Below are 26079 nucleotides of genomic sequence, written 5' to 3'. Positions count from 1 at the left end.
TAAGGATATTCGGTCATAATGCCATTATGTGGTCTCCCGACTGGGGGTTCCGCACAGTCTATGACACTCCCAGTGGGCTAGTCTAGATTTGTGTACGGCGTTTAGGAGCATATCCCGACTCGTGTATTTGTACTGCTATGGACTGAGGTCCCAAGGCACTCTTGTAGTTGAGCTTAGTTTGTTGGCGACTGATTGAAGGTACGTTTAGCAGAATGTTGAATTTGAAGGGCAGATGTACATTCGAAAATCTACGTTGATGACCTTGAATTGGTATGCTATGTACGCGTATTACATTGTGACCACCAAAAAGAGGCGAATCACCCTCAGAGGTTCCACTACAATGTCTGCGACCGGTATCCTCACTTCATGCTGATCCGATCAATGAAGTACTGCTCTGCTGTCCCAAATCATTACTTATTGCTCTGGCCACTCTTGATTTGCTCGTCACTGGATTGATCCCAATAAAATCAGTCATTACATCTTCGTCAGAGCGACCATGTTCTTATCCGTCACCAAAAGCGACTCTCGAAAGTCCGATAAAGGAGAAGAGGCAACATACACGCTCTTATCTAGTTCTTCCAAGTGCTTCTGATGGCCGGCAATCTTTTCCTTCAAAGCCTGTAGCTTCTCCAGCTCGCGTCGTTTGATCTCGTAGTCTTCACTTGCTTGTTCACGTTTGGTGAATGCATCACTACAGAGCCAAATTAGCTCTCCTATGAATGGAAGCAAGGCAAGTACGGTAGGAAATTCGCCATGCTGTGTGATAGAGGGACGAAGATCGACACAATCCAAGTCGTAGATGTAGAGCTTACCCTTGAGCGGCACCTCCGCTTCTTGGAGCGCCTGCATCGCCCTCGGCCATCCTGGCTGCTGAGGTGGTGATGCTGCGAGTTGTATTTCGAAGGGTTGGCTTGAGAGCTTGGATGACTGTAGTACGGATCATATTGCTCAAAGTAGGAATGAAAAAGCTAGACAAGACTCTGAGAATAAGCTACTAGAGCGATGTCACGGGTTCTGGAGCGGGGATGGCGAAGAGTTTCTTTGATTCGAGGTCACAACCGCTGCCACGCTAGAGCCGGCACCTCCAAAGCCCCAACAACGAAAGCTTTTTCACACACAATAAAGTTCCTATACTATAGTTCTCAGCATTTGAAAGTATGGGTCTCCGTATGGACGACCTCCACGCTCCGACAGTGGCCTCAGGCCCAACATCAACCCCCTCCAGCACCTTCGACCCCTCCACAGACAAACGCTCCCTCCTCGAACTCATAGACCTCAAGACAAACATGGAAGAAGAGCTCTCAGCACTCGGGAGCGTACTCGACAGCGTAACCCCTCCCTTCCTCCTTTTCCCCCCCGCCCCTATCTTCTCCCTCCCCATCTCCGCCCAAACCTCCACAACCTTCCCACCTCCATCCACAACCCCCACTAACAGACCCCCCAAGCATGGCGTCAATCTCACCACCTCTCTCCTAGACGCCAACGACTTCCCCCGCTCCGACATTGACGTCGCCCAAATCCGCACCACACGCACACGCATAATCCGTCTTCGGAACGATTACAAAGCCGTCATGTCGCGGATAGAAAAGGGCTTACATGAACGGCACGCTGAATACGCATCTTCTCCCAACCCTACTACTCCTTCAACCACTACAGCATCATCACATCAACAACGGCAGGTACGGCAAGCGCCTGTGCAGCAAAGAGAAGATGGCCTAGTAGAGACGCCTTTCGCGAAAGTTAACTTGGTGGCGTCAGGGGGCCCAGCGGAGCAAGCGGGGTTGAAGGTGGGCGATAGGGTGAGGAGGATTGGGGACGTGAGTTGGTTGAATCATGAGAAGCTGGCGAAGGTGGCGGAGGTTGTGCAGAGGAATCAGGGGAGGGAGGTGGATGTTAGGGTGGTGAGAGAGGGTAGTGGGGAGGAGGTGGAGTTGAAGCTGATACCGAGAAGTGGGTGGGGAGGACGGGGGCTGTTGGGCTGCCATTTGTTGCCTTTGTAAGGTAAAGGGGAGGGAGGGTGTGGAGGATGAGAATGGGGGGAGAATGGTGTAGGGCTCTGCAGTGAAGGGGGGCATGTTCGACTTGCATGAGACAAATGAGCAATAAATTCGTCATGGCATTTGCTTCTATGCTATGCATTTCCCTCGTCTCTGTTTCAAGCTAGCTCATGCATACGTTCCTCCTTGTACTACTCAATCAGTCTTGCCCAGCCTCTCAATGAGCCACCATCGGCCCCTTGCTATCATTCTTTCCTCCCTGTCGCTCGTGTGACTGCCCAAGCATTAGCGTCCCGCATCGCCAATAAACGTTGTCACCAAACAGTACTTACCTCCGTCTCCTGAATGTTACCTCCCTCCAGTATCTTAGTTATGACCTCGTCCTCATTAGTGGTCCCGAACTCGTTCTCCAGCGTAGATTTGCTCGCGGTGTCCAGGACACCTTGGGCTCCGTGCCTATTCACATTCCCAGTCATTAGCTCACAATAATATACCACCTAGCGAGTTCCTGGTAGTAAAGTAGCACATTTACGTTGCTCATATCATCTTAAGCACTCTTTCCATGCATCAACCGTCTCAACCCTGTCTAGGTTCCATCACCTTCCCCCTCTCCACCCTGTCGATTCCTTCGCTTATAACCTTCCCGGCATCATCTGGAATCGCCCCACAAAGTGATTGAAAGGCAGAAGAAGATCAAAGCTTGGGGAGAGCATACTTATGTGTCACAAAGATCTTAAACCCAGACACGACCTGAGCAAGCGGGACAGAGCGATCACCCTTCCACTTCTGCACAGCATCGGCGCCGTCAACCATAACGACAAAGTCGTCCTCCTTGCCGGCATAGTGTACTTTGGATTGGGGGGCGTTACCGCGAGGCATTTTCAGCTGCGATGAGTCTGGAGGTTGGGTGCAGGAGGGGTAATTTGTTGAAGAAATGGGGGAAACCCTTCAGAAATCCGGTGAAAGCGTTAGTGGGAGGTAGATGTTGACTCTGAGTGTCAATCTGTAGAAGTTCTGAAGTGTGAAGTGGTGGTGAGTGGAAGAATGAAGCTCTGTTTATAAGCTGTAGTTCCCAAGAGCTCTCATGTGACATCAGCCAAGACATGTCACAGCTCAGGGCAAGGGGCGGGGCTTGCCCGCTTTTTGTGGGGAAGCACGCGAGCAACCAAGGAGCCGTAAGGTGGATAAGATTCACTGCTCTGATTCTACCTTTGACTGATACTACCTGACGATCTATACTACTGACAAATGCCTTGCCCAGCCAGAATCATGCAAACCAAGTCTTGATCCCGTCCGTTGAAAATACTTTTAGCAAAGTCTTGGGCTTGCGAAGCTTATTGGTCCCGTCGCCGTCCTTGATATCCTCATCTTTGGTGGCGATAGTAGTGTCAGACGTGCCACGGCTCCTGCTACCCCTGCATACTACCTTCTTGATTGAATCTTCGTGGGATGCGTCCTCCTCGAAGACCTTGGGCAAGGAGTCCCACTCTAGATGCGGATGGACTGCATACTGTGATGCGGCAGAGCCTGAGGTGCTTGTATTCTTCTTGACTTTTTCTGACTCCGGTTCGATGAAAGGGTCATCAAGGCTCCTACTGCTAACGCTCCGCTTTGAGGAGGATTGTGTTGTGCTGCTTGCCCTGCTGAGCTTCCTGATCACAGTATGCTTTGAAGCTCGTATGAAGTTGCCTCCTCTGTTGGTTGCCATGCCAGGAAACGGGAGTTGGTCCTTTGTCCAGACCGTCTCGAGCACGTGCTCTAGTCGAGCTCGCTCTGATCTCTCAGGTGCTAGGATTGGAATGCGGCACGCTGACTGTAGAGAATTTGAACGACGGAATGTCACGGGGGACGTTTTAGGTGACTCTTGTCCTTCACGAACTGAATGCGTGTTGTGGATGATTACCTGACTTGCACTGCTGCGCCTGTTGACCGTGGTCGCCCTTTGCATGGACATACTCCAGGATAGACTTCCTGGTCTTCCGACAACGAAGGTTATGTCTCTCATGCGGAGACCTAGGAACGTCGGATCAGACGCTGCCTGGACAGCGGTCCCCGTTCTTGAAGGTTGCAAGAGTTCTGCCTTCCACTGCTGTTCCTCCCGGGCAGAGCAAGCGCATATGATGAATTCGTACAGATGCTGGTTGAACCTAAAGACGAGTTTCCAACAGTACAATGCATTGTGACATTGGAGCCCTAATATCCTGCGTCAATTGCCTGACATTCTGGGGAAAGGATGTATCTACCTCGGCCGTCATCAGGCCGCTCGATCTGAAAGTTCGATGCGTCCAACATTGCGACAACCTTCAGTGTTCTGTGACCTGACTCCGGCGTAGCGAGCAGCAAATGAGATTTGAAAAGAGTGCAAAGCATGTAGCCTCCTTGTGGTCCCTCATTAGATTGCCATGCTAAATACAACAGCCCACAAAGCCTTGCATATCCAAGTGTACGCGGAGTGGATAGTGAGATGTTCTGTGATGCATTAGTTGAGGTATTTCCAAGAATTCTTTACGTGCGTACGGCTGGGAAGCGAAGCATGTCTTGCAAAATCCAAGATCGTTGAATGCGAGCTCGAGCGTCAGAATCATTAGTTGCTCTGTTGATTGCATGTGTGGTCTCACGAAATCGATTGAGTACTGTTTCGATCACCATTTCACAATCTTTGTTGTCGTTTGCTGGGGTGTTTCTAAGAAGTTCCGCCAGAAACAAAGGGTAGCGACACACTCGTTGAACAGGCTGTATTTCGTATGAGTATCCCGCAGACACATAGACGTATTACGCACCTTGATGAGAAGATCTTCCAAAGTCAACCCTTTCTTCTGACGTTCTTCTATATGCTGCTTCGGCAGTAACGAATTCATCAATGCTTCGATCCCCCGTTCGAAGGCCCACCAATTTGGAATGGTCTTGGAGGTTGAGGCGACAAGTTGAAGCATGGTCTCATACCTTGCTCCGTACTCTTCGTATATGAAGAAACGTGGCATCTACGAAGGCATGAGTGCGCTCCACTCTCACTTTTGATAATGAGCATACCATGTTACCAAAGACTCTAGCTATATCAGCCGCCTCCTTCGGCTCTGAAGCTAGTGCTTGAGCCTTGTTTTGGCGAAACCATAATGATTCCTTCGACCGGAGAGACTTGTGAGAATCTCTTTTTCCATTCTTGCCGCTCTTTGAATCATTCTCGCTACTGTTGGACCGACGATGTTTCGATGGCGATTGCGCCGCTTTTGAACAGGGCTCTGACAAGAATAATTTCATATGTATGAGTAGCTCCTCGTGAAGAACAAGAATCTCACTCAAATTTCGCTCAACTTCGGCCTGCACAAAGCGTGGAAACTGAGGCAAGGATCCTAGAATTGTAAGGTAGACCTAAACATCTCAGTATGTATTCAGGCGTTAGACTTCATGGCAGAACTTCCTACATGTGCTAAAACTTTCAGGTCGTTGATGTACCCTTCCTCTGAAGCAAGCATTTCTTCAAGTATTCGGCGGCGCTGGACGGCTCTGTTTAGTGCTGCTTCATCGGCAACTCGTGCTATATCGTTTGTGCTGTCAATGGAGGTTCGGTTTCCTGCGTCGGAAGTTCTGCTGCTTCTGTTGCTTCGCCCAAATAACCAGAATTTGCTTGCCCTGTCAGGTTTCTGTACAGCACCTGCCTGGTCCAATGTCACAGTCTCTGGTTTTGCAAGGGTAATGATGCCTCCCGATGTCCAAGAAGATGCTTTCCGGTGCCACACCGGACGATCACCAATGACAGTCCTATCTCGAGCTGGACTCCCGCTACCATAGTCATCAAGTGACCAGCGTTCCTTTCGTTCGCTTAGCTGTCCTCTGGGCTTAGCTTTCTGCCAGCGTAGACCATCCACCAATTTCTTGAAGTAACCCATCTCGGTCTCAGTGCCACTCGTCGGAAGATCAGACGGTGACGTTGTCTGTGATCGAGGAGCAAGTGGCCTGTCAATCCAGGTGGACTTCCTGCGCTCTTCGTTCTGGCGCACTGCGGATATTTCATTGTCTCTAGACTCTCCGTCTTCGAGAAGGAAACTCTTCAAACTCAAAGCTTCATTTGAACTGTTAAGATCAATTTCCTCAAGAGTTCCATCATTGACGATTAAGCTAGCGTCAAACCCTGTCTCAGGGGTAGCACTCTTGTATCCAAGAATCGAATTGTGTTGAGGTACTGCCAGGCGCAGCTTTGGCCGAGCTGTCTTCTCGCCATTTTGCCCTTGCGCGATGCTTGTATGTGAGGTTTTTCGGCTCGGCGCAACATTCTCATTCACCACCCTGAAAGCAGTAGTGCTCCTCGAGCTATGTGATCCAATTGAGTTTGCAGAGACTTTCCTGTCTGGATTATGTTGCACGGTGCCCGTTGAATTGTTCGAATTTTTGGATGTTTTCGATCGCTGATCGCTTGGCAACCGAGGCCATGCTTGCTGCTGGCTTGGAGTAGGGAGTGATCCAACATGCGAGCTATTCAGCGAGAACACTAACATCTTTTAAACTTAGGAAAGAATTTGATAGGCATGCGTCTGTGTATGCAAAAACGCTGTTTGCCAAAACCAATGCAGCTAAAAGGTTTGGGAGATGCCAATTGTTTCCAAAGGAAACAAGCCACAGTCTAAAGAAAACGGATAGGCAGAACGAAGTAGAGAAGAGCATGAGGACAATAAACAAACTAGCAAAGGCAATGCCACGGCAATCCATACGAATTGGGAAGGCGCGGTCTTGAAAGTGAGTTCGACATGACATCTTCCAAGACAATACCAGGCCTTTACGCGTCAGTAGTAATGAAGATAGAAGATACTTGCAGCTGCTCATGACATGAATCCCAAGACAATGCGAATAGATTTGGTCACCTTCTTCCATTTCTGACACTTTTGCTGCTATCGTCACTGAAGTCCAGAGTCTCAGTATTCAGTCTCGAAGGGACCGTCTACCTCACAAAAGTCTGCTTCACACATACACGAGTCGGCATTGTCGTTATGACTCAGGCAGAATAGTGGGCTGATAGCTAACATAAGGCTGAAGCTGAACACTTTTCTCGTTGTTTTGGTGGTGGTGACCCGAAAGGGTATAGCGCATGATGCCAATGCGCAGAGTTAGGTTGACGACACATCCCCCAGCAGATCTTTCACCCTGAAGACGCACCCACCTTGACCCCTCACATTGATTCACAGAGACTTGGATCAAAACCTGAACCGTGCTTTCACCTACATTCAATACTCCTTGATCCTCTCACCAACACTCACACCGGACCTCGATCTCTGGCTTAATCGCGCGTCCTCAAGGTAAGGGTCAACACGCAAACTCCTTGTACCATTCTGCTTGCGTTGGCATCCCTATAGATATATCAAAAGCTTGTCTAGAACACGTCAACAGCATGCTTAGCAACCTTTGCGAAAGGGGTTTGTTATTGTCAGACCTCCCAGGCGGCCGCAAGATGATTTGCCAGGGGTAGCGCTTGATCAAGGCAAGATCGCGCGCCAGATTCGGTCTGCAACGGCCTGGCGAACTGCTGCAAGCGAATTGTTTTGCATTGCTTGAGCCTCAACCTTTGTTTGAATGAGCATTCTACAGCAGCTCGCCATTCTGTTTGCCATTCGCTAATTAACGGTCTCCATAGAATACCGTCGAAATGGGAGTAGAAAACCATGTCTATCTCGCAAAGCTTGCTGAGCAAGCTGAGCGCTATGAGGGTAAGGCGCTACATCTTACTGCCCTTCCCTGAATGCCACTGACACGTCAATAGAGATGGTAGATTGCATGAAGAATGTTGCGGGCGCAGATCAAGAGTTATCGGTGGAGGAGCGAAATCTACTTTCTGTTGCTTATAAGAACGTCATCGGTGCAAGACGTGCTTCGTGGAGAATCGTCACATCAATCGAGCAAAAAGAAGAGTCGAAGGGCAATGAGGCTCAGGTTGGGTTGATCAAGGAATACCGCCAAAAGATCGAGGCAGAGCTTGCCAAGATCTGTGAAGATATTCTCGAAGTCCTCGATGCCCACCTCATTCCTTCTGCTCAGACAGGCGAATCAAAGGTTTTCTATCACAAGATGTTGGTTTGCTCGACCACCTATAAGAGACAGGTACTGATGAGATAACACAGGAAGGGTGACTATCATCGTTACCTCGCTGAGTTCGCCCTTGGCGACAAGCGCAAGATATCTGCCGACAAGTCTCTGGAAGCCTATAAAGCAGCAACTGAGGTCGCAACCACCGAGCTTGCTCCCACGCATCCCATTCGTCTTGGTCTCGCCCTCAACTTCTCTGTCTTTTACTACGAGATCCTCAACTCACCTGATCAAGCTTGCCACTTGGCTAAGCAGGCATTCGACGATGCTATTGCTGAACTTGATACCCTAAGTGAAGAGAGTTATAAGGATTCCACGCTGATCATGCAGCTCCTGAGGGACAACCTTGTACGTCCTCATTCTGATCTTATTGACTAGCCGTGCGTACTGATTTGTTGCAGACTCTGTGGACTTCCTCCGAAGCCGACCAACAAGGTGGTGCCGAGGGTGGTGCTGCGCCTGCGGCAGCCGATGCAAAGGATGAGAAGCCAGCTGATATTGAGACGAAAGACGCTCCCGCTGCTGAGCCAGAGAAGGCTGCAGCATAAGGCTGCCTCCCACGAACGAACCCCGCGCTACAGCAATGACCGGTTGAATGGACAATTTCACGCTATGTGTGGAACAGCCAAATACGTTCATCGACAAGAAGCTGTGATTGGAGACGACGCGGGAATGCCTGTTACTACCCTCTATGATGTCACGCTATCGCCATGATAGTTCATTACCCTAAGCCAGAAACATTCATCAAACAGAAGATTGCAGATAGATTTTAGCATTTCGGAATGCATACGAAATCTCTACCAAAGACAGATTTGAAATTGTGCTTATTGATCCTTCCAATGTTGAGTGTGCTAGCTATTATGCTAACCTTCCAATGCTTTGACAAGTAAACTTTGCAATGGTCACTACCTTAGGCTTTGTTGGCCGGTACCGATGCCTTTTTTGCATCTGCAAAAATTCGCTTTGAACGAGCTGTTAAAGCCACCAAGCTATGATTCCTAGATGGTAGCACCTTGACGCCCTCCATGAATGCACAAACAGATGCATCAATATCGCTATAACTTCAAGTCCATGCCATGCCATCCGACACGCCTTCCCAAAAAACCCCACCCACACAATCCAACCAGCTCCTGATTCATTTCCTCCCCCCTTCGCCAAATCAGTCTTACTCATACTCTTGGTCAACCCCCCAATATACTCCTGCAACGCATTATTGTTGCGCTCCAATTTCTCATTCCCATTCTTCACCGTCTCGATCTTCTCCACCAGAGCCGCAAGCGAAGATTGGTGCTCGATTGTTGAACTATAACCCCCAGCACGCGAATTAGCCACAGATTCCCACAAGCTACTACACAGATATAGAGAAAGAGAGGGGAGGAGGTGAAGGGGAAAACTCACGTCTGGATCTTACTCCTACTCTCATCACACATGACTTCCAGATTGTCGTTGCTCTGTCGGGGACTCATCGCCCTTGCATCGTCGGGGGAAACTCTCGTGGTTTATGGTCTTCGATCTCGGGGTGGTTGGCGGGGACGATCATGGAGGCGGATTGTTGTCTGTTGGTCATGGAGGGGCGGGAAAGATGTTTTTTGGGGGTGATGGGTGAGGGTTGGTGAAGTGGTAGGTTTGGGGAGTCTGTGGAACTTGAGATTGTGGTCGTTTGCGTTTGGGAGGATGGCGAGGCTGTTGCTATGGCTGCCATCTTTGTGTTCATTCTGTGGTGAGAGGAAGGGTTCTTGTGTGTAGAGTTGCGGTGAAAGAGGAGGGCAATTGTATACGTCTCGTTTAGACAATACGGTGTTTCGTCCGTAGATGGCGTATCTTTTTGCCTAATTGGGTCTTCTGCGCTAGAGCAAATTTCGTTCTCGTCGAGAAGTGAATTTGGTAGTCAGCTGAGTGTCAGAATATGATTTACAGATCTTGCAGAAGTGGTAGCTGATTATGAGTATATCTTTTATAAAGAAGTGGCGAGGACGTATTTCAACATCAGAATAGAAGCACGAGAAATGTAGCTACTCCAGCTGAGGTAACGAAGCACAGGTCTCGTGCTCCTCAGCGGGGCTGGTGAAGTACAGAGCCCAGCAAGTCTTTCGCAGCGCCAATAGGAAAGGATGGCGGTGAGAGGCAACGGGTAGTAGAATTCTCCGCCGTCATGATATTGCCGTATAGCTCTTCATTGCTGTAGCACTCGAGGGTAGGACTGTCATATATGGTCCGCTTGTGTTCTAGCGACAATGATAGACTTCCAATAGATGGAGCATTTGGGGCAACAGATGCACAAATGACGTAGATCAGCACAAAATGATCGACTGGCCGGGGCCGCTAGCAAGGGACCCTTTTTGCCTCCATTTCCACTTCAGTCCACTATATACTTCAGTCCATATACTTCAGTCCATCAGCTATTGCCTTATCCACCCTGTTTGCGAAGGAACATGCCATCGTTCTTATTGAGTGGTGTCATTTCCCCTGGACTCATGCGTCCCCAGCTGTGATAATTTGCTTTTACATTTCGCAAATACTGGAGAATGAATGTACAGTAAAATCCTAAGCGTCCATAGCTGGCTCTTGCTTCGAGGCACCACTTGCTCTACAAGCCAGACAGATGAATCACTGCTACTAGCAGTTACCCTGGCACCCTAGCTTTGTCTCAACCGAGACTGATCAACATGATCCAAAATAAAATCGGCAAGTTTGCCGCCTTGCCGCCTTCTCCTCTTGGCCATTTGAAGTCAAGAACAGTCACCCGAGGGTTGGTTCGACGGAACGCGGCCACGCCAACTTTTTGGCCGGGAATGGGGGAAGGCGACGCCCTAATGTGGTTGCCTATAGGGGGCTCTCCAGGGGCTAACCCCCTAAGGTTAGCACTAGCATTGGAATTAACCCTCGACCGCTTTCTGATTTCGTCGAGTATCATGGAGAAGGATCTCACGAGCTTGTCACGAGCTTAGATTCCAGGTCCATTTCCGACAAGCAACGGATAGGACCTCGGGTGATATTTGTTAGGCTTACCAGACTACTCTGTACTCCCGGTAGGTAGGGTCTTCTCATAGAGAACAATTCGAGGGCCCAAAAGAACTTCCAGGAAGAGGATTCCAGAAGTCGAGAGACATGTGACAGAGATGGCTCACAGCTATGATCTTTTGTTAGGGACTGCTCAACCTTGTGTGGACGATTCGACATGCAGACCGTGACAGAAGGTATAAATTATTCAGATATTTAACGAATACATGAAGTCTATTCGAGCAGAGACTACCGTACTAAACATACTGTGTGGGGTCTCCGCTATCCAGCCATCAATTCAAACGCCCAGAGTCATGGTATCATTCTAGGCACCCGTACACTCCTTTCGCTCAATGCTGTACACGCTTCTATAATATTGGCAAGGACTGATCTTGATCCTCGTCACCCTCCTGAATCTATCCTTTCACGATTCATCACCGCAGATGGGACGAGGTCTCCCCGCTCTTGAGCAGATGCCGAACATTGACGAGTGAGCCGGGGCCACCATCCTCACTAATCATGTCCGTTAGAACAACGGTTTGTTTGTACATGCGTTCGAGGGCTGTAGATGAAGATTTGCCCAGTGAAACTAGACAACACGCGTACTGTTAGCAAATGCTCGTGGTGAGTTTGTTGCAAGCTCAAGCATCGAAGCTCGAGATTCGTATCGAAACACACCTAATATTGCACTGTTCAGGCCCTCGGCGACTTTCACCCTCTCGCTCGGTTCTAGTAATTTTCTCGCCGGACTGGTTCGTGGATCTTTGTAAGCCAGCATGCTAAACAATTCCTTCAGTGTCTCATTGACATGCTCTCGGAATTTCGGATCCTGCTCATCCTTGAACTCATTGTTCAGGTCCTGTCCGTAATTTATCGTTTTGCTAAGCATCTCATCATACCCAACTGGATTTGGACTGCGGGTCGTAAGTACAGGCTCTGAGGTAAGATCCATGTGATCATCGACGCCGTCGGCAGCATCATTGGCGGTCCCGTCTTCCCTCTCGTTCTTGGGCCCGGAGTTGCCGTCTTCGGTTTCTAGGCCATCCATATCCATGTCTTGATCAGCGACATCGGTCCCGTTACGATCGCTGCCGTTGATTTCACTGTTGTCTGTTCTGTTGTAGGTAGTAGGACTGGGAGAGGTGTCCCATAATTCAGCGGATTGGCGCATCATCTCAATATATTTCCGACAGCGGACACGAAAATTGACATCACGGTGGGTGAGGAAAACAGTTGGAAAGTATGTATTGGTAAGACGTATGGTCGTGTCGATGTCACCGTCTAAGACGGCCGCTCGTATCTCTTGAGGGTTTTGTTAGTTCCACTATGTCCTTGTGAGATACCATTGGAACTCACGTTGTCGGTTTGCTGCGTCTCGGTCCTCCTCAACGGCTAGGTATTTGTCTACTGGCGTCTCGGGCGATGCCTGTAGTGCTGCAGCTTCTCTTCGTACTTCTTCAGCGAACGTTTGGGCTGTTTCTACATAGCCGTCGTGTGAAAGATATTGAGCGATTAGAGCTTTAGCTAAGTTGTCTCCATCCAACTTAGGGTGCAAAGGTGAAATGTCTACTGAGTCAATCTCTTCGAGAATCTGTCGCTTTCGTTGCTGTATAATCTCAGTATCTGATTAGTAAGGGAGAAGAGCCTCATACCTCAGTATAAGTATCTATATCAAATACAAAAGGCCTCTGGCCAAAATTCGCTATCAAATGTGCATGCGGTCGTTTCATTCCCACTGAGGGGTATAAGGTCGTCTCTTTAATTCCTCTGAACGCCTCACCTTGGAATTATATCAGCAACCATATGCTCTTCGGCAAGTTTGACCTACCAAGAAGTATGCCATTCTTAGTGAAAAATGCAGTACCGTCTACAAAATTGACTCCACAGCCTATCGTGTCAGTTGAGGAGAAAGTGGGCCCAAAAGGCTTCGGAATCTGTTGGCAACAAAAGGTTTTGCCATCATCACCATGGTACGCCCAGCTATCGGGCTCCCAACCGGGAAGCCTCTCCAGTGAAACTTTGCCACCTGAGAAGCCTACTCCAATAAGCCCATCTTTGCCTTTAGACTCTATGTATACTTCGTAATAGTATATACCAGCTGAGGAAGGCATAGGATGATCTGTTCGAGTAGCAGCAGCCTCATGATCTGAGAGTTTCGAAGGCCCAACAAATCGTACTTGCTGCCCATCGCTTGCAATCTCTATAGAATTGTGCTTGTCGACTTCCTGCCATTTCGAGGGTAGGGGCCCTGGTCCAAGTTCCATAGGTTGCGGTTGGTGCTCTATTATCTCGTAGGACATGCCTCTGTGGGACGCCTGCATCTTTGGGAGGCTCACGCTGCTTGAGCTTTTGGAAAGAGAGCTGTGACCAGATCGCGCTGGCACAGGGTCTTCTTCTTCTGCTTTTTCCATACTGGCGTCATAGATAGCCTCTAGCTCCTCCATGTACTTGGACCCCCGTAAGTAGGTAGGCTTGAAGAAGCCATTGACTCCCGTGCTGCCTGGAAAGATACCCCACGGATTGTACGCTTGCTTCGAGAAATTGGTACTATTGAACGTCGATGTACTTTCCCGTGCTCCTGAACCCCAACTCTCCGGTATCCTTGTACTCCCCTCCAGTTGCGAGTCTGCGTCTGTGGAATGTGGCAGATGAAGATGGTCTGAGTACGACTGGGGGTAGGTTGCTGCGAAAGGCGTCGTTGGCAAATGGACTGAAGGACTTTGTTGACCAATTGCTGCCACGCCTGCAGCGACAGATGCATAAGAGGTTCGCCTAGGTGGACCAGGGTTCGCGTGTGGGGCAGTCGGAGGTCCAGGAGAGCCATGTGATGAGATGTTTGACATTGTGCTGGAGTGAATCAGCAGTATGATCGCACATGCAACTGAAGAGCCTGGGCGGGTTGGTACCGAGTAAGTAGGAAGCTATCGAGCTGTGAAGAACGGGGCAGGGGTTCGTCTCGAGCTTTTAGTTTGCTGTACCTGCAGATTCGGCGACCTCATGCCAACGGGCCGCTTTGCTATGGCACCAGCATCTTAACGATTGGAGTATTCATTAAGTCGCTATGGTTCGTGAGAAAAGCCAACATGAGATGCAGATAAAAATTGCGGCCCCATGGGGATTGTATAGTTGAGTAACTTGATAAGAGCATGCGTGACAAGTCCGCTCCCCGCACGCCAGGTGACACGCTACGTCTTTGATGTCATTGTATTCAAGATTAACCACCACACCTGTGCTACAATACGGGCAGAATTTCTGATATGCACCACGGATAGCGTAGAGCCAGAGTTGTAGGTCAGCAGAATCAATAATTGCATTTTGTAACCTTTGTGGACGAGCACCATCCATTGCCGTTGGCTAGCTAGCTAAATATACATAGTGCCTCTGCGACAATCTACAACGAAATAGTCCAGACTTTCCTTTGCCTCAACAGAATCTTCAGACTCGTAGTGGGTGGGCCCTTGGAATGTCAATCACTAGAGACACTTAAACACATTTCCTCCATACAATCCTTATTAGACCAAATGTTATGGACAAGCCAACCATTTGCTCGCTTTCGCTTTTGATTGAGTCGACGCGAGAACTCCGCGCTATGCCGATAAGTGGTACACATAAATGTTGATCTTGAGTTCGTACTGCTATCTGGGATGTCACCGGTGAGTCTCATGGTTTCACCGGTGCAGGAGCGATGCGAATCGGTGAACTGCCATTCACAAGATTGTCACCGCCTGGACTTTGATCACTGCCGATGTTGCTGCTGCTGTTTGCCTTACTCAGGTCGTTCGAAGAGCTCTCTTGGGATTCGGCAGCTTCTCCAAAGGCCCTTGACTGACCCGTTCGCCAGGTGGGAACCTGCCATGCCCTACCAGTGAATGATTTGACTTTAAAGCCTGTTTTCTGCCACTTCCTGCAGGGCTTGCCAGTCCGATCTAATGCCCGTAGTTTCTCATTGATGACGCCTTGGTTAGATTTGGGCCCAAGCTTGTGCGCGGCGGCATTGTAGCCCATGGCTTTGGCAGCAGCGGTTCGACCGTCCAATCGCCCATTCTCGCCACTGTATATTCAGTCAGCCAGGGAGTCAACGTGAATGATACACTTCAATTGCTTACACTTTCGGTCTTTTTCGCTGGAGTGCCTTTGCCTTTGCCTGGTCATCAATAGTCACGCCTGCATCCAATTCGCGTTTCACTCCCGCCTTGACCGCGTCATCATCCTGCTTGAGTTTCTTGTCGGACGACTGAGCGTCGTCTGTACCTTGCACGGAAGGAGTCGCATTGCTGTCGGACTTGATGGGGCCTAGGGATGGTGAATCGGCTGAGATTGCGAGCCGTGGGGTCGCCTTCGAGCCTGAAGATTCGCTGGATGATTGATCATGTGGGAATCCTGACAGGTGTGCTGGAGATATTTTTAGGGAGACGACTAGGCTTGGCTTGGTTGATTTTCGCGATTTCACTGTAGACGTAGTTGGCGGGGTGGACACCTGTGATAAAGAGCTAGGTCCGCGACCTCGTGCCGTGCCAGGCTGTTTTGCAGTGGCAGGCATGATCTGAACAAAATCAGCAGCAGTCTTCGAGGATTGTTGAATTATGATGTACCTAGACGACTTTCTTCACGTGAAGAAGGAGCGTGTGGGTGGGATGAGGATGATGAGTCTGGTGGTTGTGAGGTTGAGGGTGTTCGGAGGGGATGATGTGGTCTTTGCGACCGTGCAGCAAGGTTCGTGTTAGGATTCTGTTGGGCAGTGGTGGACACCTTTTCCCCTTGTACCGAGGATTCATTAAATTTATGCGATGATTTTGAGTGACATTTTCGGGGAGGATAGGTGAGGTCGTCGGTGAGGGAGGGTGGTAGAGGAAGTGGTGGTGATGGGTGGGATGATGGAAGGAAGGCGTTGGGGGTTCGCCTTGCTGGTCATCCGTTTGATGATCCATGATTAGAGTCTTATCCTCTTTGTGGCCCAGGCAGGACATCCCGAGAACGCGCTGGATTGGCTTGGAACTTTGGCGCAACGCAACCGGCAACATAATAATAATTTGGGAAGGGGAAAAAAGGAGGACATTCCACTTTCGCTCTAGCGTTCTCAGGCCTACTCCTTACCCTCTGTACCTGCCATCCCTGGCGCCTCTAGAGTACGCCCACCACGCGTTCGATTTAGATTCAACGATCGGTGTGTATTATTCCACCTTCACTTTCGGAGTATGATCGAATGCCGCTTCCTTCATAATCAAGGTCTCATTGGCTGGTCTCTGGCGAATCCTCCTGGACGACTCGCCATTCACTCTCTAGTCCTACATCAGCCTTACGTGTATGACCTCCCAGCAAGTTTCAAGTCGCAGTGGTTAGACGCCATTGCTCTGGCTCTATCGCTTCACGAATGCTATCGTCAAGCAGCGTTCTTTCCAGCTCTGTCACAACTGCTGACCATCACCACGTGGACACTCCTGCTCGGTTGAGTCCTATCACGGGCCGCAGCCACAGGTAAACCAGATGCAGCTCAGACTGCGAGTATTGCCACTCAGTTGACAGGTTGGCAGTATTTGCATCCTTGCTTCTTCCATGAGTGACCCCTTTTAATAGATCATGGACTCTCTGTTCTTACAATGTTTCAATCTTATCGTTGCAGTCCCCTTGATGGCAAGAATGAAACAACAACATTCTGCTTTTACATCTTGTGTAATATATATTTGCATTGGGAAATCGCACTGTTCTGTTTTTGCTCATCTACATCACGTTGTACCACCCTCCTCATTCTACGTAAACCATAATGCGCTTTGCTGTCGCCTTTCTATCGGCGCTGGTCGCCTTGGCTGTTCCGTTATGCTCTGCTACACAATCCCCCAGCCTTGTAGGCCACACGCATCATCCGAAGCGCCAGTCTCCCATTCCCTCACAAGTATCGGCGAAGCAACTACAGGTACTCAAGGGGTACATCGATATTTACAAATTCTGGACATCCTCATGGATGCAAGAGCAGTCCGTTGGGGCTGACTCAATCACGCAATTTAAGCAATTCTTCGTCCAATATGAAGGCTTGATCGAAGGCTGGCTGTCACAAGCTACAGGTGGAACAAACACGTCAAATGCGAATGTAGCCTCACCAAGCAGAAGTCAGAATCTAGGCGCAGAGTCATCACCGACAGCCGCTGCTGACGATGCAGGGACGTACTCAATAGCTTCAAAGGAGGTTCTATCGAATTAGTATGCGACCAAAATTACTGCGTCTTTCCGCAAGTTTAAAAAGCCACAGCTGACTATAATAGCGTACCCAGTAGTACGAATAGCAGTTTCAATCCTCAGGCTACAAATAATGTTGCTGTGTACTGGGGTGCCGCCGAGGAAGCCGAAGATGTCGACCTGATGCAGATTTGCCACAATCCATGGATCAACATCGTCAACCTCGCATTCATCACAGCCTACAGAGGGACAAAGGGCTTACCCACAATCAATTTAGGGGCAGCATGCAGCATGAACATTACCCGAAATGGAACGGTTGACCCTGGCATTGATCCTGGCAAGGCAAAGACAGCATGCCGTAAGACTGCCTCAGCCATTCAGACTTGCCAAGCAAACAACAAGAAAGTTATGCTCAGCGTTGGTGGGGAAATTGGCAAAGCGAAGATTGACTTCAACAGCACGAAAGATGCAACTGATGCTGCCGATTACCTCTGGGATCTGTTCGGCGGCGGCACAGGTCTTGGCTTCAATGCGAGACCTTTTGGCAATATCACGGTTGACGGCTTTGATGTAGACACCGAAAACAAGCTGCCACAGCATTACACGGAGTTCGTACAAGCCCTCCGTAGCAAAATGGACGCTCAAAGGATCAAAAAGTATTTCATCTCAGCAGCACCGCAGTGCCCCATACCTGATCAGTCAATCCCTCTTGACGCTATGCACCTAATGGACTTTGTCTGGGTACAATTTTACAACAACCCAGAATGCCTCCTTGGCTCTGGTGCGAACTTCACCGTAAGCTTCCACAAATGGTCTGCCGATCTGTCGAAGAACGGTACCATTAAAGGGCCGCAACTCTATATCGGCGCTCCTGCGTGTCCAGTCCCAAAATGCTCGGGCAGCGGCTACGTTGAGCCAGCGAAGCTGACGACGACGGTACAGGCGGTCAAGCATGCGAAGAACTTTGGGGGTATCATGTTGTGGGAGGGAAGTAGATCAGTGCTGGATGATCAGTACGCAAAGGTCGCGAAGGTCGCTATTGGAGCTTAGTGTTGGGTCTGTCGACAACTGTGTCCGAGGTGCTAAACCGTTTCTTTTTCTTTCTTTCTCACATCGTTGAGCGATGTCTTCACTTTGCTGATTACAATTTTATTTGACAAGACATACCTACCAAGTGCCCAATCTCTTCGCATTGTGCCTTTTACTGGCTGCTACGTAGCACAAGTAGAAGAGAAGTCGCTGTGAAGTTGAGTCAACGCATAGGACGAGCCAATGATGGCGGTGGAGATCCGTGCACTCTGCGCAGGTACATGACGCAAACGGTGTGGTTTCATATGGGCATTCATCTTCTTATGACGAGTTTTTCACTTGGTTTATACACTGCCTCTGGCAAAACCCCAGACTTGTCGGCTAAGGTTGTCCAAGGAGACTATTCACGGTACTTCGAGCTTGGTTCACTTAATCTCACGGCTATCTAGTGCAACGCGACCCTTTTCTGAATTCCTCAAGATCTTGCAGTCGATCAGCTGAGGAGTCTCCTCATACTAATAGGACGTTTTGAACGTCATGAAGGGTTGGGCCACCGGCGCCATTATTGTCGGACAAGTGGAGCGAGAGTGGGTTTGTATACAATATATACTCCACATCCGCCCGTTCACTGTAGGAAGTCAAGAAAAGCTGAAAAGGAACAGAATACAGCCACCGGTGTCCACAGGCGTATGAGAGGAGGAGAAGTGAAAGAGGAACAAATGTCAGTCACACATGCCTCCAAAGCTACCAACGTCGGAGAAGTGGAGGGGCGGGTGATATTATATATTATACTCCACGTTCCCACGTTCAACCTGATTGCTCGATTCGGCAAGATTCCCAAGTCTTAATTACGGTTCCTTCTTATGCTTATGCAAATTGTCCTGGTGTATCTTCCGTACCGGCAACAAGGAGGAGTTTATTTTAAATCTGGCACCTCCAAATTGACTTCGCTGTAGCTAACCAGTGTGAGACGACCTATTGGTGGCACCTCTCCACTGTCCAAACGTTCTTCCTCTTTCAGCATTTCTTGAGCTCTCACATTGAATGGAGGATCGGGGACTATATAACACATTAACACCCACCATCCCTCGTCTTTCCAGGGCAACCACCAATGTCTTTGGCCAGGCCAACGACGCTATTCCCAAAGCCTCCATTTCCGATGTCCAGCGTCGAGTCAGGAGCCTGTTCTTTTCTTTTAGTTCCCGCTTTCGTCACTCTAACCGAGTTCGTCAATTTCCCGATTTCTCCATCGAAACAGGTTGCACATCTGTGGACATGCCAAGATATTGGAGATCGCTACCTCTTTCAGCTTTTCGCATTCTACCATCGTATGCGGGGCACATCAGTAAAGCCACGGAGATCGAGATTGCTCGACAGTGCTGACGTCTAGCCATTCCTGGAAATATGAAGCCTCTCATCGAATGCGGGCTTTTTGATGCCAAAGCTCCCCGGATGCCACCAGATCGTTGCTGTTGATACGCCTCTATCGAAAAGCTTTGGCATGGTACATATTCAGATTTTCTGAGCAAATTCATTGCTTGATAGACAGGCTCTTAAGGGCTTATGGGGGTTGAAATTGTTCTTATTGTACTCAACCCGAGGGTGATAGGGGCCTCTTGTCGTGCTCGACATCAAATGACCTTGCGGACTGATCCGTATATTTTAGAACTGCGTCCCGGGATTCTAGCCACAAAGGCAGGCTACGTCAGCCGTGCACAATAAGTCCGCACTTGTCCTTACACAGAAGCAAAGTCTGGCATCGTATGCGGGTCGTGCTGCAAGTCTAACATCGCGCATTTTCTCATTCGCTGGTGGACGATAGCTAGTTCTTAAGTGGTAAAACTAAGTCTAGCATCAGAAGCCGGAGGTTGAATGTTTCGGCTACGTATTGAGACAAGCCCGTGATTAGGTCATGGGCTATGCCTATCTCGTAATTTTCTCTGTTACTCGTCGGTCTGGGTACATCATGATATTCCATGGCCAGTTATGGCACAAACTACAATGGCGTTTTTGAAGTTATCTCGTTGGTTTGGGCGTGGTAAAGACAGCTCCCCTGATACCTAGACTTGATTGGACTGCACTATAGCTTCCGAATAAGGGGGGTCTATCCTCCATGGGTGTTTTCTCTACCATTGGAAGGGCACTCTATGTGGCTCGTGAAAACAGTCGAGAAGTGAAAATGGCAATTTGCTGGACGCGAAAACCGTACGCTAGGACACGTGTTAATCTCGATCTAGACGTAGTATCAATATATGCTCGTGTGAGCAATTCATATTTCTGACGCATCACCAAGATTCGCTCCACAAGCAATTTTTCATATCAGTCCGGGCACAACAGCTTTCTTTCCCTCACATTTCTTCTCACCGAAACGACTGACGTACCACCGCTTCCCCTGCAATGCCCTCGGCAGCATCGTAGCAATCTCATTTACCAAGAATATCCTCGCAGGCGGACACGCAACTCCGCCCACGATCCACCAGCCCGCCCATTCCACCCACTCGGTGAAGTAGTGCGGGAAGAACACATATTCAAACAGACCGCCCGTGGGAATCTCATACACTTTCTCTCCACTACCTTTCTCCACCACGCCCCGTCTGCGCCGTATTGAACGCAGAATGTCGTCGTGCCATACATTCAGCCCTAGACCCAACGCCCATATCGCTGTTCCCAAATAAACACTCAGGTCGTGCTTTGCCCAGTTTGAGGATGTTGTAGGGCCGTAGGAGCCTAGCCAGCCGCCGATTGCAATGCCATTTGTTATCTGGAAGGAGAGCGCGAAGATGGCCACGCCAATGTGGGCGGGGGACATGCTTGGCTGGAGATAGGGGAAGAGGTAGGAGCGGTAGATGTAGTGAATAGTCTTTTTGTTGCAATGAAAGGTCAGAAGGGGTATACTTTCGACCTCGCAAACAGATGATGTTTTGACGATGGGGCAAAAGGACTAGAAAGGTGAAGAAAAGGCCAGGGGAGGAGAGGAGTGAAAATGTGATCGTACGTATAGCCACGCCATCAGATAGTTCTGCCATGGCAATGGAGTAGGAAGATTATTTTGTGCCGGAAGGGTGAGTATCAAGTACCACATGATAAACATAGCCCATTGTTCGGCAAAGGCCCAGCCGATTTTGGTATTCATGTTCAAGCGAGATGAGGTGGAGGTCTTGCCAGCAGGGTAGACGTCTGAGACCCATTGGTAGGCCGTGAGCTAAATGAGGGTTTGTCAGTACCTACTGGATACTTATCGCCACAGGAGTGTCGCACGATGGGAAAGAGCTGCCAATAGAATATGAGCGTCTCGTAGCCTTCGCGTGTGAGAGACGGCAGTGAGGGAACAGACTCCATTTTTATTCGAGGCTGTTCATGGAATACAGAAAAGAAGAACGACTTAGGTATAATCTGGAGGTTTTCCAAGGACTCCCCCGACTGACGAATGTGTCGCCGACGGAGAGTCAACGCATGATCTCGGTCTTGCTCGGTTTCGACTTCGCCAGCTCTAGCTCGAAACTTCGTTCGGCCACATCTGCCTTTCGATGTGGCAGAAGCCAATGGCATTAAATGCCGAGGTGCCAGCCTCCGCTAGACGCATTCCTCAATCCTGACTAGATTAGCGAGGTTGTGCCTCCAACGATTCGAACATTTTCAGTGGCCTTGCGACGCGAGAGAAGGCAATCTCTAGCAGCGGGGTTGCATACTCCCGACGTGAGGTGGCGTACATAGGCAATTTATATTGGCAAGAAAGGTGGTCAAGTAGTTCTCTGCGGGCATTTACTTTGCTTTAATGGTTGGGTCAATCACCCCATTGACACTTAATTGCCTTGCTTCCCCACATTTTGATCGTACCAATGACTTTCGCGAGAACAAGAGGGGTGAGACGAGTATTGCACATCGTATCTGCTTCCGATGCAAAGTGGTAGTAAGGCTCGACAACTCCACTTCAAGAGCCCTCACCGAGCATGTTGAGCATCCAATTGCTGACTTGATACTGAACTCACACCCTAGGAAATCTGCATGACGTGATGCAAAGCGTTGTACATCTACCAATTTCCTGCAAAGGAGAATGCAGTGCATTCAAATCCGAGTTGATGTACAGCGCTGTCTCCACCATCCTGAATTCTCTTCACACCAACGCGCAGGGTGTCATTGTTGACAGCTGCAGGGATCGACCATTGCTACTGTCATAAGATATACTACCCCTTCCACTAGGCGATTTAAGAGCTTTGACGTGCCTTGCGTGCGAGCGTGGAAGCACGTGAAGTGCTTGATGTTTGTGATTCATAACAAGTCCGTTCAGAGACTAGCGTTAGGGCATTGATGACGCTGTCTCAAGACACTCACAGAAAGCGGTTTCCTTCATGTGCAAGTGTCCTTCAACTTCAAATCGAGTCGTGAAAGCTACCATATCGCCTGAGAGCTACCATCTCCTCCTCTGACAGGCTTTCGGTCTTCAATGAAGCTTGCTTTGAAGCTCGAGACAATGGCACGGAGACGGCGGCTTGGCCCCCCACATTTAATCCGTGATCCGGCCCTTCTGTTGAAATCTTCCTGCCACATCGCTATGTCATGACTCCTTTTGCTTCGTTGTTCAAGAAACGTGTATAATGGTGCTGGTTCCAGTATCCTCTCTCTCATTTAATGGCATCAATACTTCAGCGCTTCCCTTTTCGGCGAAGCAATGAGTCTTCGCCACCGATATTTCTCAAATTCCGCTCGTCAGAGACCTTCATTCTCTCTACAGTATGCATAGCTATATTCACAGACATCTTTCTCTATGCTGTCATCGTACCTGTCATTCCCTTTGCCCTTCGCGCCCGGATTGGCGTGCCTGAGGAAGACGTGCAGCATTGGGTGTCCGTACTGATTTCTGTATATGGTGCAGCGCTTCTTGTTGGAAGCCCAGTATGTGGTTTCCTGGCAGATCGAATGACGAATCGAAAGCTTCCCCTCATTTTGGGTTTGCTTGCGCTTGCAGGAGCGACTCTGCTTTTGTGTTTGGGTAAGACGATTGGTATCTTGCTGGCCGGGCGTGTGCTACAAGGAATTAGTGCGGCAGTGGTTTGGACTGTGGGGCTCGCCCTCCTTGCCGATACAGTCCCCCCTGAGAGTGTTGGGCAAGCTTTGGGTTATGTCGGGATCAGCATGAGCTTGGGTATCTTAGTGGCACCATTGCTTGGTGGAATTGTCTATGCCAACGTCGGTTACTATCCGGTGTATTTTCTGGCTTTTGGGATGATCTTTCTGGACATCATATTGAGATTCATGCTCCTAGAGAAAAAACCGGCAAGAACGTGGCTTCGTGAGCAGACTGCAGCAATAAGAGAGGAACAGCAAGAGGAGAAGCCAGATTCCACTAACCCTGCGGCCACCAATGAAGAATCAATACCTACGATAGAGCCATCTCTATCGAACTCGTCGTCTCAACAGCATGTAAACCCTTTCAAAGCGCTGGGCATTTTACTTTCCTCACGTCGCCTGCTCGCGGCTTTGGTCTGCACCTTGTTCCAGTCCGTTTTATTGACATCTTGGGATGCCACTATTCCAATCTATGTCAACCGAATCTTTGGCTGGTCCTCTCTTGGTGCTGGACTAGTCTTCCTTCCACTCATTCTTCCAACATTCATGGCACCACTGGTTGGTCGTTGGGCAGACAAGAAAGGGCCACGTTGGCCGACCGTGACTGGCTTCCTCTTCGCAGTCCCATTTTTGGTACTGCTTCGCCTCGTCGATCATAACAGCATCCGCCAAAAAGTACTTCTGTGCGCACTATTGGCTTTGACAGGTCTTGCGATCACGAACGCTTTGACACCTTTGGAAGCAGAGATCGTGTATATTGTAAGACATAAGGAGCTTACGCATCCCAGAGCTTTCGGTGGAAGAGGGGCTTATGCCACTGCTTACGGACTCTGGAATATGGCTTTTGCCGGAGGGATGCTCATTGGCCCGCTTTGGGGAGGGTTTATTACTCAAGGCGCCGGGTGGGGGACTATGAGTTGGTCCTTGGCCATTCTCAGTGCAGCTGGTGCAGGCATAGCTTGGCTATTTATTGGTGGTGAGGTTTGGAAGAAAACGCCTCCGGAAAGCGGCCACGAACAAAATGAGCAAAGTATAACAGAACAAGGGGTCTAGGTCTTCGCACCTGACATAGAGACATCTGGGTCTCAATCTGGACCCATGGATGACAACCCCTCATTCCGGTGATGTTTTGTTCCGCCGGCTTCGAAAGGAGATCAAGAGGGTTTGACCGTTCAGTATTGATTGCCAGTGATCACTTTTCCGCTCAATTGTGATCTATTCGTCGAACTTTCAAAGGTGTTGACTTCGAAGAGCCGTGATAACGGTATTTCCTTCGTTACCGGAAACGAAGAGCTCTCATAGCTTCTGCCATCTTTCATCTCAATCCTCATACCATAGTTCCTCAACTTCTGTATCCGATCGAGAATCATCCGAATTCGACCTCGAGGCTTGATGGCTGCCAGAGGTGCAAGCTACAGAGAGAACGAATTGCCTTGGTTTCCATACTTGTTTATCATGCAGAACACTCAGTCTCGAAGCAATTTGAAGTGCATCTAAAATATAAGGATGCGAGGACTGTGAGGGACTGTGCTTCCTGAGCAGGATTCGCGTGTGGTTGCTATTCGCAATAAATTGCTTTCCCCGGAAGCCGATTGGTGTGAGGATCTCGCCCATCATTGAAGGTTTCATTTTGTCTAACTCAAGGTTCAGCCAGACGTACCCGAACTACTGTGAGCTTGATTGCCTGAGTCGTACTTACTGCCTTTGATTGCCGAATGAGGCCATACATTTCCGTTTCTTTTTCCTGCTGTAGATTTTGTCTTTTGTCTCTCAACACTGATGTATTACCATTCACTGACTCTTACTCTTCGTCCATAAATGCTCTTTAGACATGAAGTGCATTTCACTTGTAGTCTTGCCGGCTGTTCCATTGCGATGTTGTGTGCTGTGTGACCATGACTGAAACGGTGGTATGTCTTCCATTGCCTTCTATGCCGGGGAGTATCCAGCGCCAATCCAACCAGAAAGTCGGAATGGAAAGAAGCGGATGTTGAGTTTCAAAACATACATTATTGCTTCCCAGTCATTGTATTCTTGTGACTTTGCATGTCATGCAGCTTTGTATTCTCGTACTAAAGAGGTCTTCGTCACTTCGGAGGACTCCCTTGACGCGTAAGTCTTCCCGTATTATGACCAAACTGTGTTCAAGTTCTTTGCCCAGGTGTCCGACTGACCTTGCCTTGACACAATCTGATGAGATTGTGGACTTCTTCATCAATTCTGATCTAGGAGGTCGCCAACTTGCCAGGCGAGAGGCCAATTTGCGCGAAGAATGTGTCTTCTTCCGTTCTTATGCAGGTAAATACTCCTACAGGTGTTAGAGAGTCCTTCTTTCGAGAAGTTGTCCGATTTTCATAGAGGTGAGGAAGCAAGTCCGTGCTTCAAATAGGCAATGATCTGGCTGTCCATCGAGTAGACAAAGACCCCTGATTCACGTGAAAGATCGTTGTTGATGCTGTTGAGCAGTATACCTCATCTATCGATTGTACAAGTACTCAGCTCTTCAGTCGAGATCAAATCGAGAAGCCATGGTAGTTATTGTTTAGGCTAGACCTGCGAATCTGTGCCGAAGACAGCCAGCCAATAGGATATATATGTTCTTCTGCATGAACCCGAACCTTGTCAGAGTGTCTCCATGCTTTTGCTTGTGACTGCAGTACCTTTAGTTAGGCACAGACTGGAGATCGGCATGCATTACATGTTTGAGGGTCAGGACGTGAGCGGAAGTGATAAGACCCTTGTC

At 49.2% G+C, this 26079-nt stretch overlaps 10 protein-coding genes across 10 annotated transcripts; 4 read left to right on the top strand and 6 right to left on the bottom strand.

Annotated features, from left to right (window-relative positions):
- Nucleotides 1–474: 474 nt before the first annotated feature.
- Nucleotides 475–1149, bottom strand: KY384_001418 (uncharacterized protein; the record flags this gene model as incomplete). The annotated part of the gene is made up of 2 exons (XM_044809948.1): nucleotides 475–927; nucleotides 1135–1149. The coding sequence occupies 2 exons, from the start codon at nucleotides 1147–1149 to the stop codon at nucleotides 475–477; spliced, it is 468 nt and encodes a 155-aa protein (XP_044672960.1).
- Nucleotides 1150–1157: 8 nt separating this feature from the next.
- KY384_001417 (uncharacterized protein) lies at nucleotides 1158–2000 on the top strand (the record flags this gene model as incomplete). Its single annotated transcript, XM_044809947.1, has 1 exon — nucleotides 1158–2000. One exon carries the CDS (start codon nucleotides 1158–1160, stop codon nucleotides 1998–2000), a length of 843 nt encoding a protein of 280 aa, XP_044672959.1.
- Nucleotides 2001–2155: 155 nt separating this feature from the next.
- Nucleotides 2156–2876, bottom strand: KY384_001416 (uncharacterized protein; the record flags this gene model as incomplete). Its single annotated transcript, XM_044809946.1, has 3 exons — nucleotides 2156–2188; nucleotides 2330–2453; nucleotides 2713–2876. 3 exons carry the CDS (start codon nucleotides 2874–2876, stop codon nucleotides 2156–2158), a joined length of 321 nt encoding a protein of 106 aa, XP_044672958.1.
- Nucleotides 2877–3264: 388 nt separating this feature from the next.
- KY384_001415 (uncharacterized protein) lies at nucleotides 3265–6490 on the bottom strand (the record flags this gene model as incomplete). Its single annotated transcript, XM_044809945.1, has 4 exons — nucleotides 3265–4144; nucleotides 4719–4978; nucleotides 5028–5366; nucleotides 5420–6490. The coding sequence occupies 4 exons, from the start codon at nucleotides 6488–6490 to the stop codon at nucleotides 3265–3267; spliced, it is 2550 nt and encodes an 849-aa protein (XP_044672957.1).
- A 1142-nt stretch (nucleotides 6491–7632) lies between these two features.
- KY384_001414 (uncharacterized protein) lies at nucleotides 7633–8617 on the top strand (the record flags this gene model as incomplete). Its single annotated transcript, XM_044809944.1, has 4 exons — nucleotides 7633–7693; nucleotides 7747–8053; nucleotides 8105–8417; nucleotides 8471–8617. 4 exons carry the CDS (start codon nucleotides 7633–7635, stop codon nucleotides 8615–8617), a joined length of 828 nt encoding a protein of 275 aa, XP_044672956.1.
- Nucleotides 8618–11503: 2886 nt separating this feature from the next.
- KY384_001413 (uncharacterized protein) lies at nucleotides 11504–13912 on the bottom strand (the record flags this gene model as incomplete). Its single annotated transcript, XM_044809943.1, has 4 exons — nucleotides 11504–11631; nucleotides 11676–12371; nucleotides 12426–12692; nucleotides 12898–13912. 4 exons carry the CDS (start codon nucleotides 13910–13912, stop codon nucleotides 11504–11506), a joined length of 2106 nt encoding a protein of 701 aa, XP_044672955.1.
- An 817-nt stretch (nucleotides 13913–14729) lies between these two features.
- KY384_001412 (uncharacterized protein) lies at nucleotides 14730–15609 on the bottom strand (the record flags this gene model as incomplete). Its single annotated transcript, XM_044809942.1, has 2 exons — nucleotides 14730–15120; nucleotides 15176–15609. 2 exons carry the CDS (start codon nucleotides 15607–15609, stop codon nucleotides 14730–14732), a joined length of 825 nt encoding a protein of 274 aa, XP_044672954.1.
- A 1419-nt stretch (nucleotides 15610–17028) lies between these two features.
- Nucleotides 17029–18290, top strand: KY384_001411 (uncharacterized protein; the record flags this gene model as incomplete). Its single annotated transcript, XM_044809941.1, has 2 exons — nucleotides 17029–17228; nucleotides 17327–18290. The coding sequence occupies 2 exons, from the start codon at nucleotides 17029–17031 to the stop codon at nucleotides 18288–18290; spliced, it is 1164 nt and encodes a 387-aa protein (XP_044672953.1).
- Nucleotides 18291–20583: 2293 nt separating this feature from the next.
- KY384_001410 (uncharacterized protein) lies at nucleotides 20584–21295 on the bottom strand (the record flags this gene model as incomplete). The annotated part of the gene is made up of 2 exons (XM_044809940.1): nucleotides 20584–21129; nucleotides 21212–21295. 2 exons carry the CDS (start codon nucleotides 21293–21295, stop codon nucleotides 20584–20586), a joined length of 630 nt encoding a protein of 209 aa, XP_044672952.1.
- Nucleotides 21296–22740: 1445 nt separating this feature from the next.
- KY384_001409 (uncharacterized protein) lies at nucleotides 22741–24389 on the top strand (the record flags this gene model as incomplete). The annotated part of the gene is made up of 2 exons (XM_044809939.1): nucleotides 22741–22780; nucleotides 23011–24389. 2 exons carry the CDS (start codon nucleotides 22741–22743, stop codon nucleotides 24387–24389), a joined length of 1419 nt encoding a protein of 472 aa, XP_044672951.1.
- Nucleotides 24390–26079: the final 1690 nt, after the last annotated feature.

Source organism: Bacidia gigantensis (genome assembly GCF_019456465.1).
Source record: "Bacidia gigantensis strain McMullin 20006 chromosome Unknown contig_132, whole genome shotgun sequence".
Taxonomy (NCBI): Eukaryota; Fungi; Ascomycota; class Lecanoromycetes; order Lecanorales; family Ramalinaceae; genus Bacidia; species Bacidia gigantensis.
This window is presented reverse-complemented; position numbering and strand designations above follow the sequence as displayed.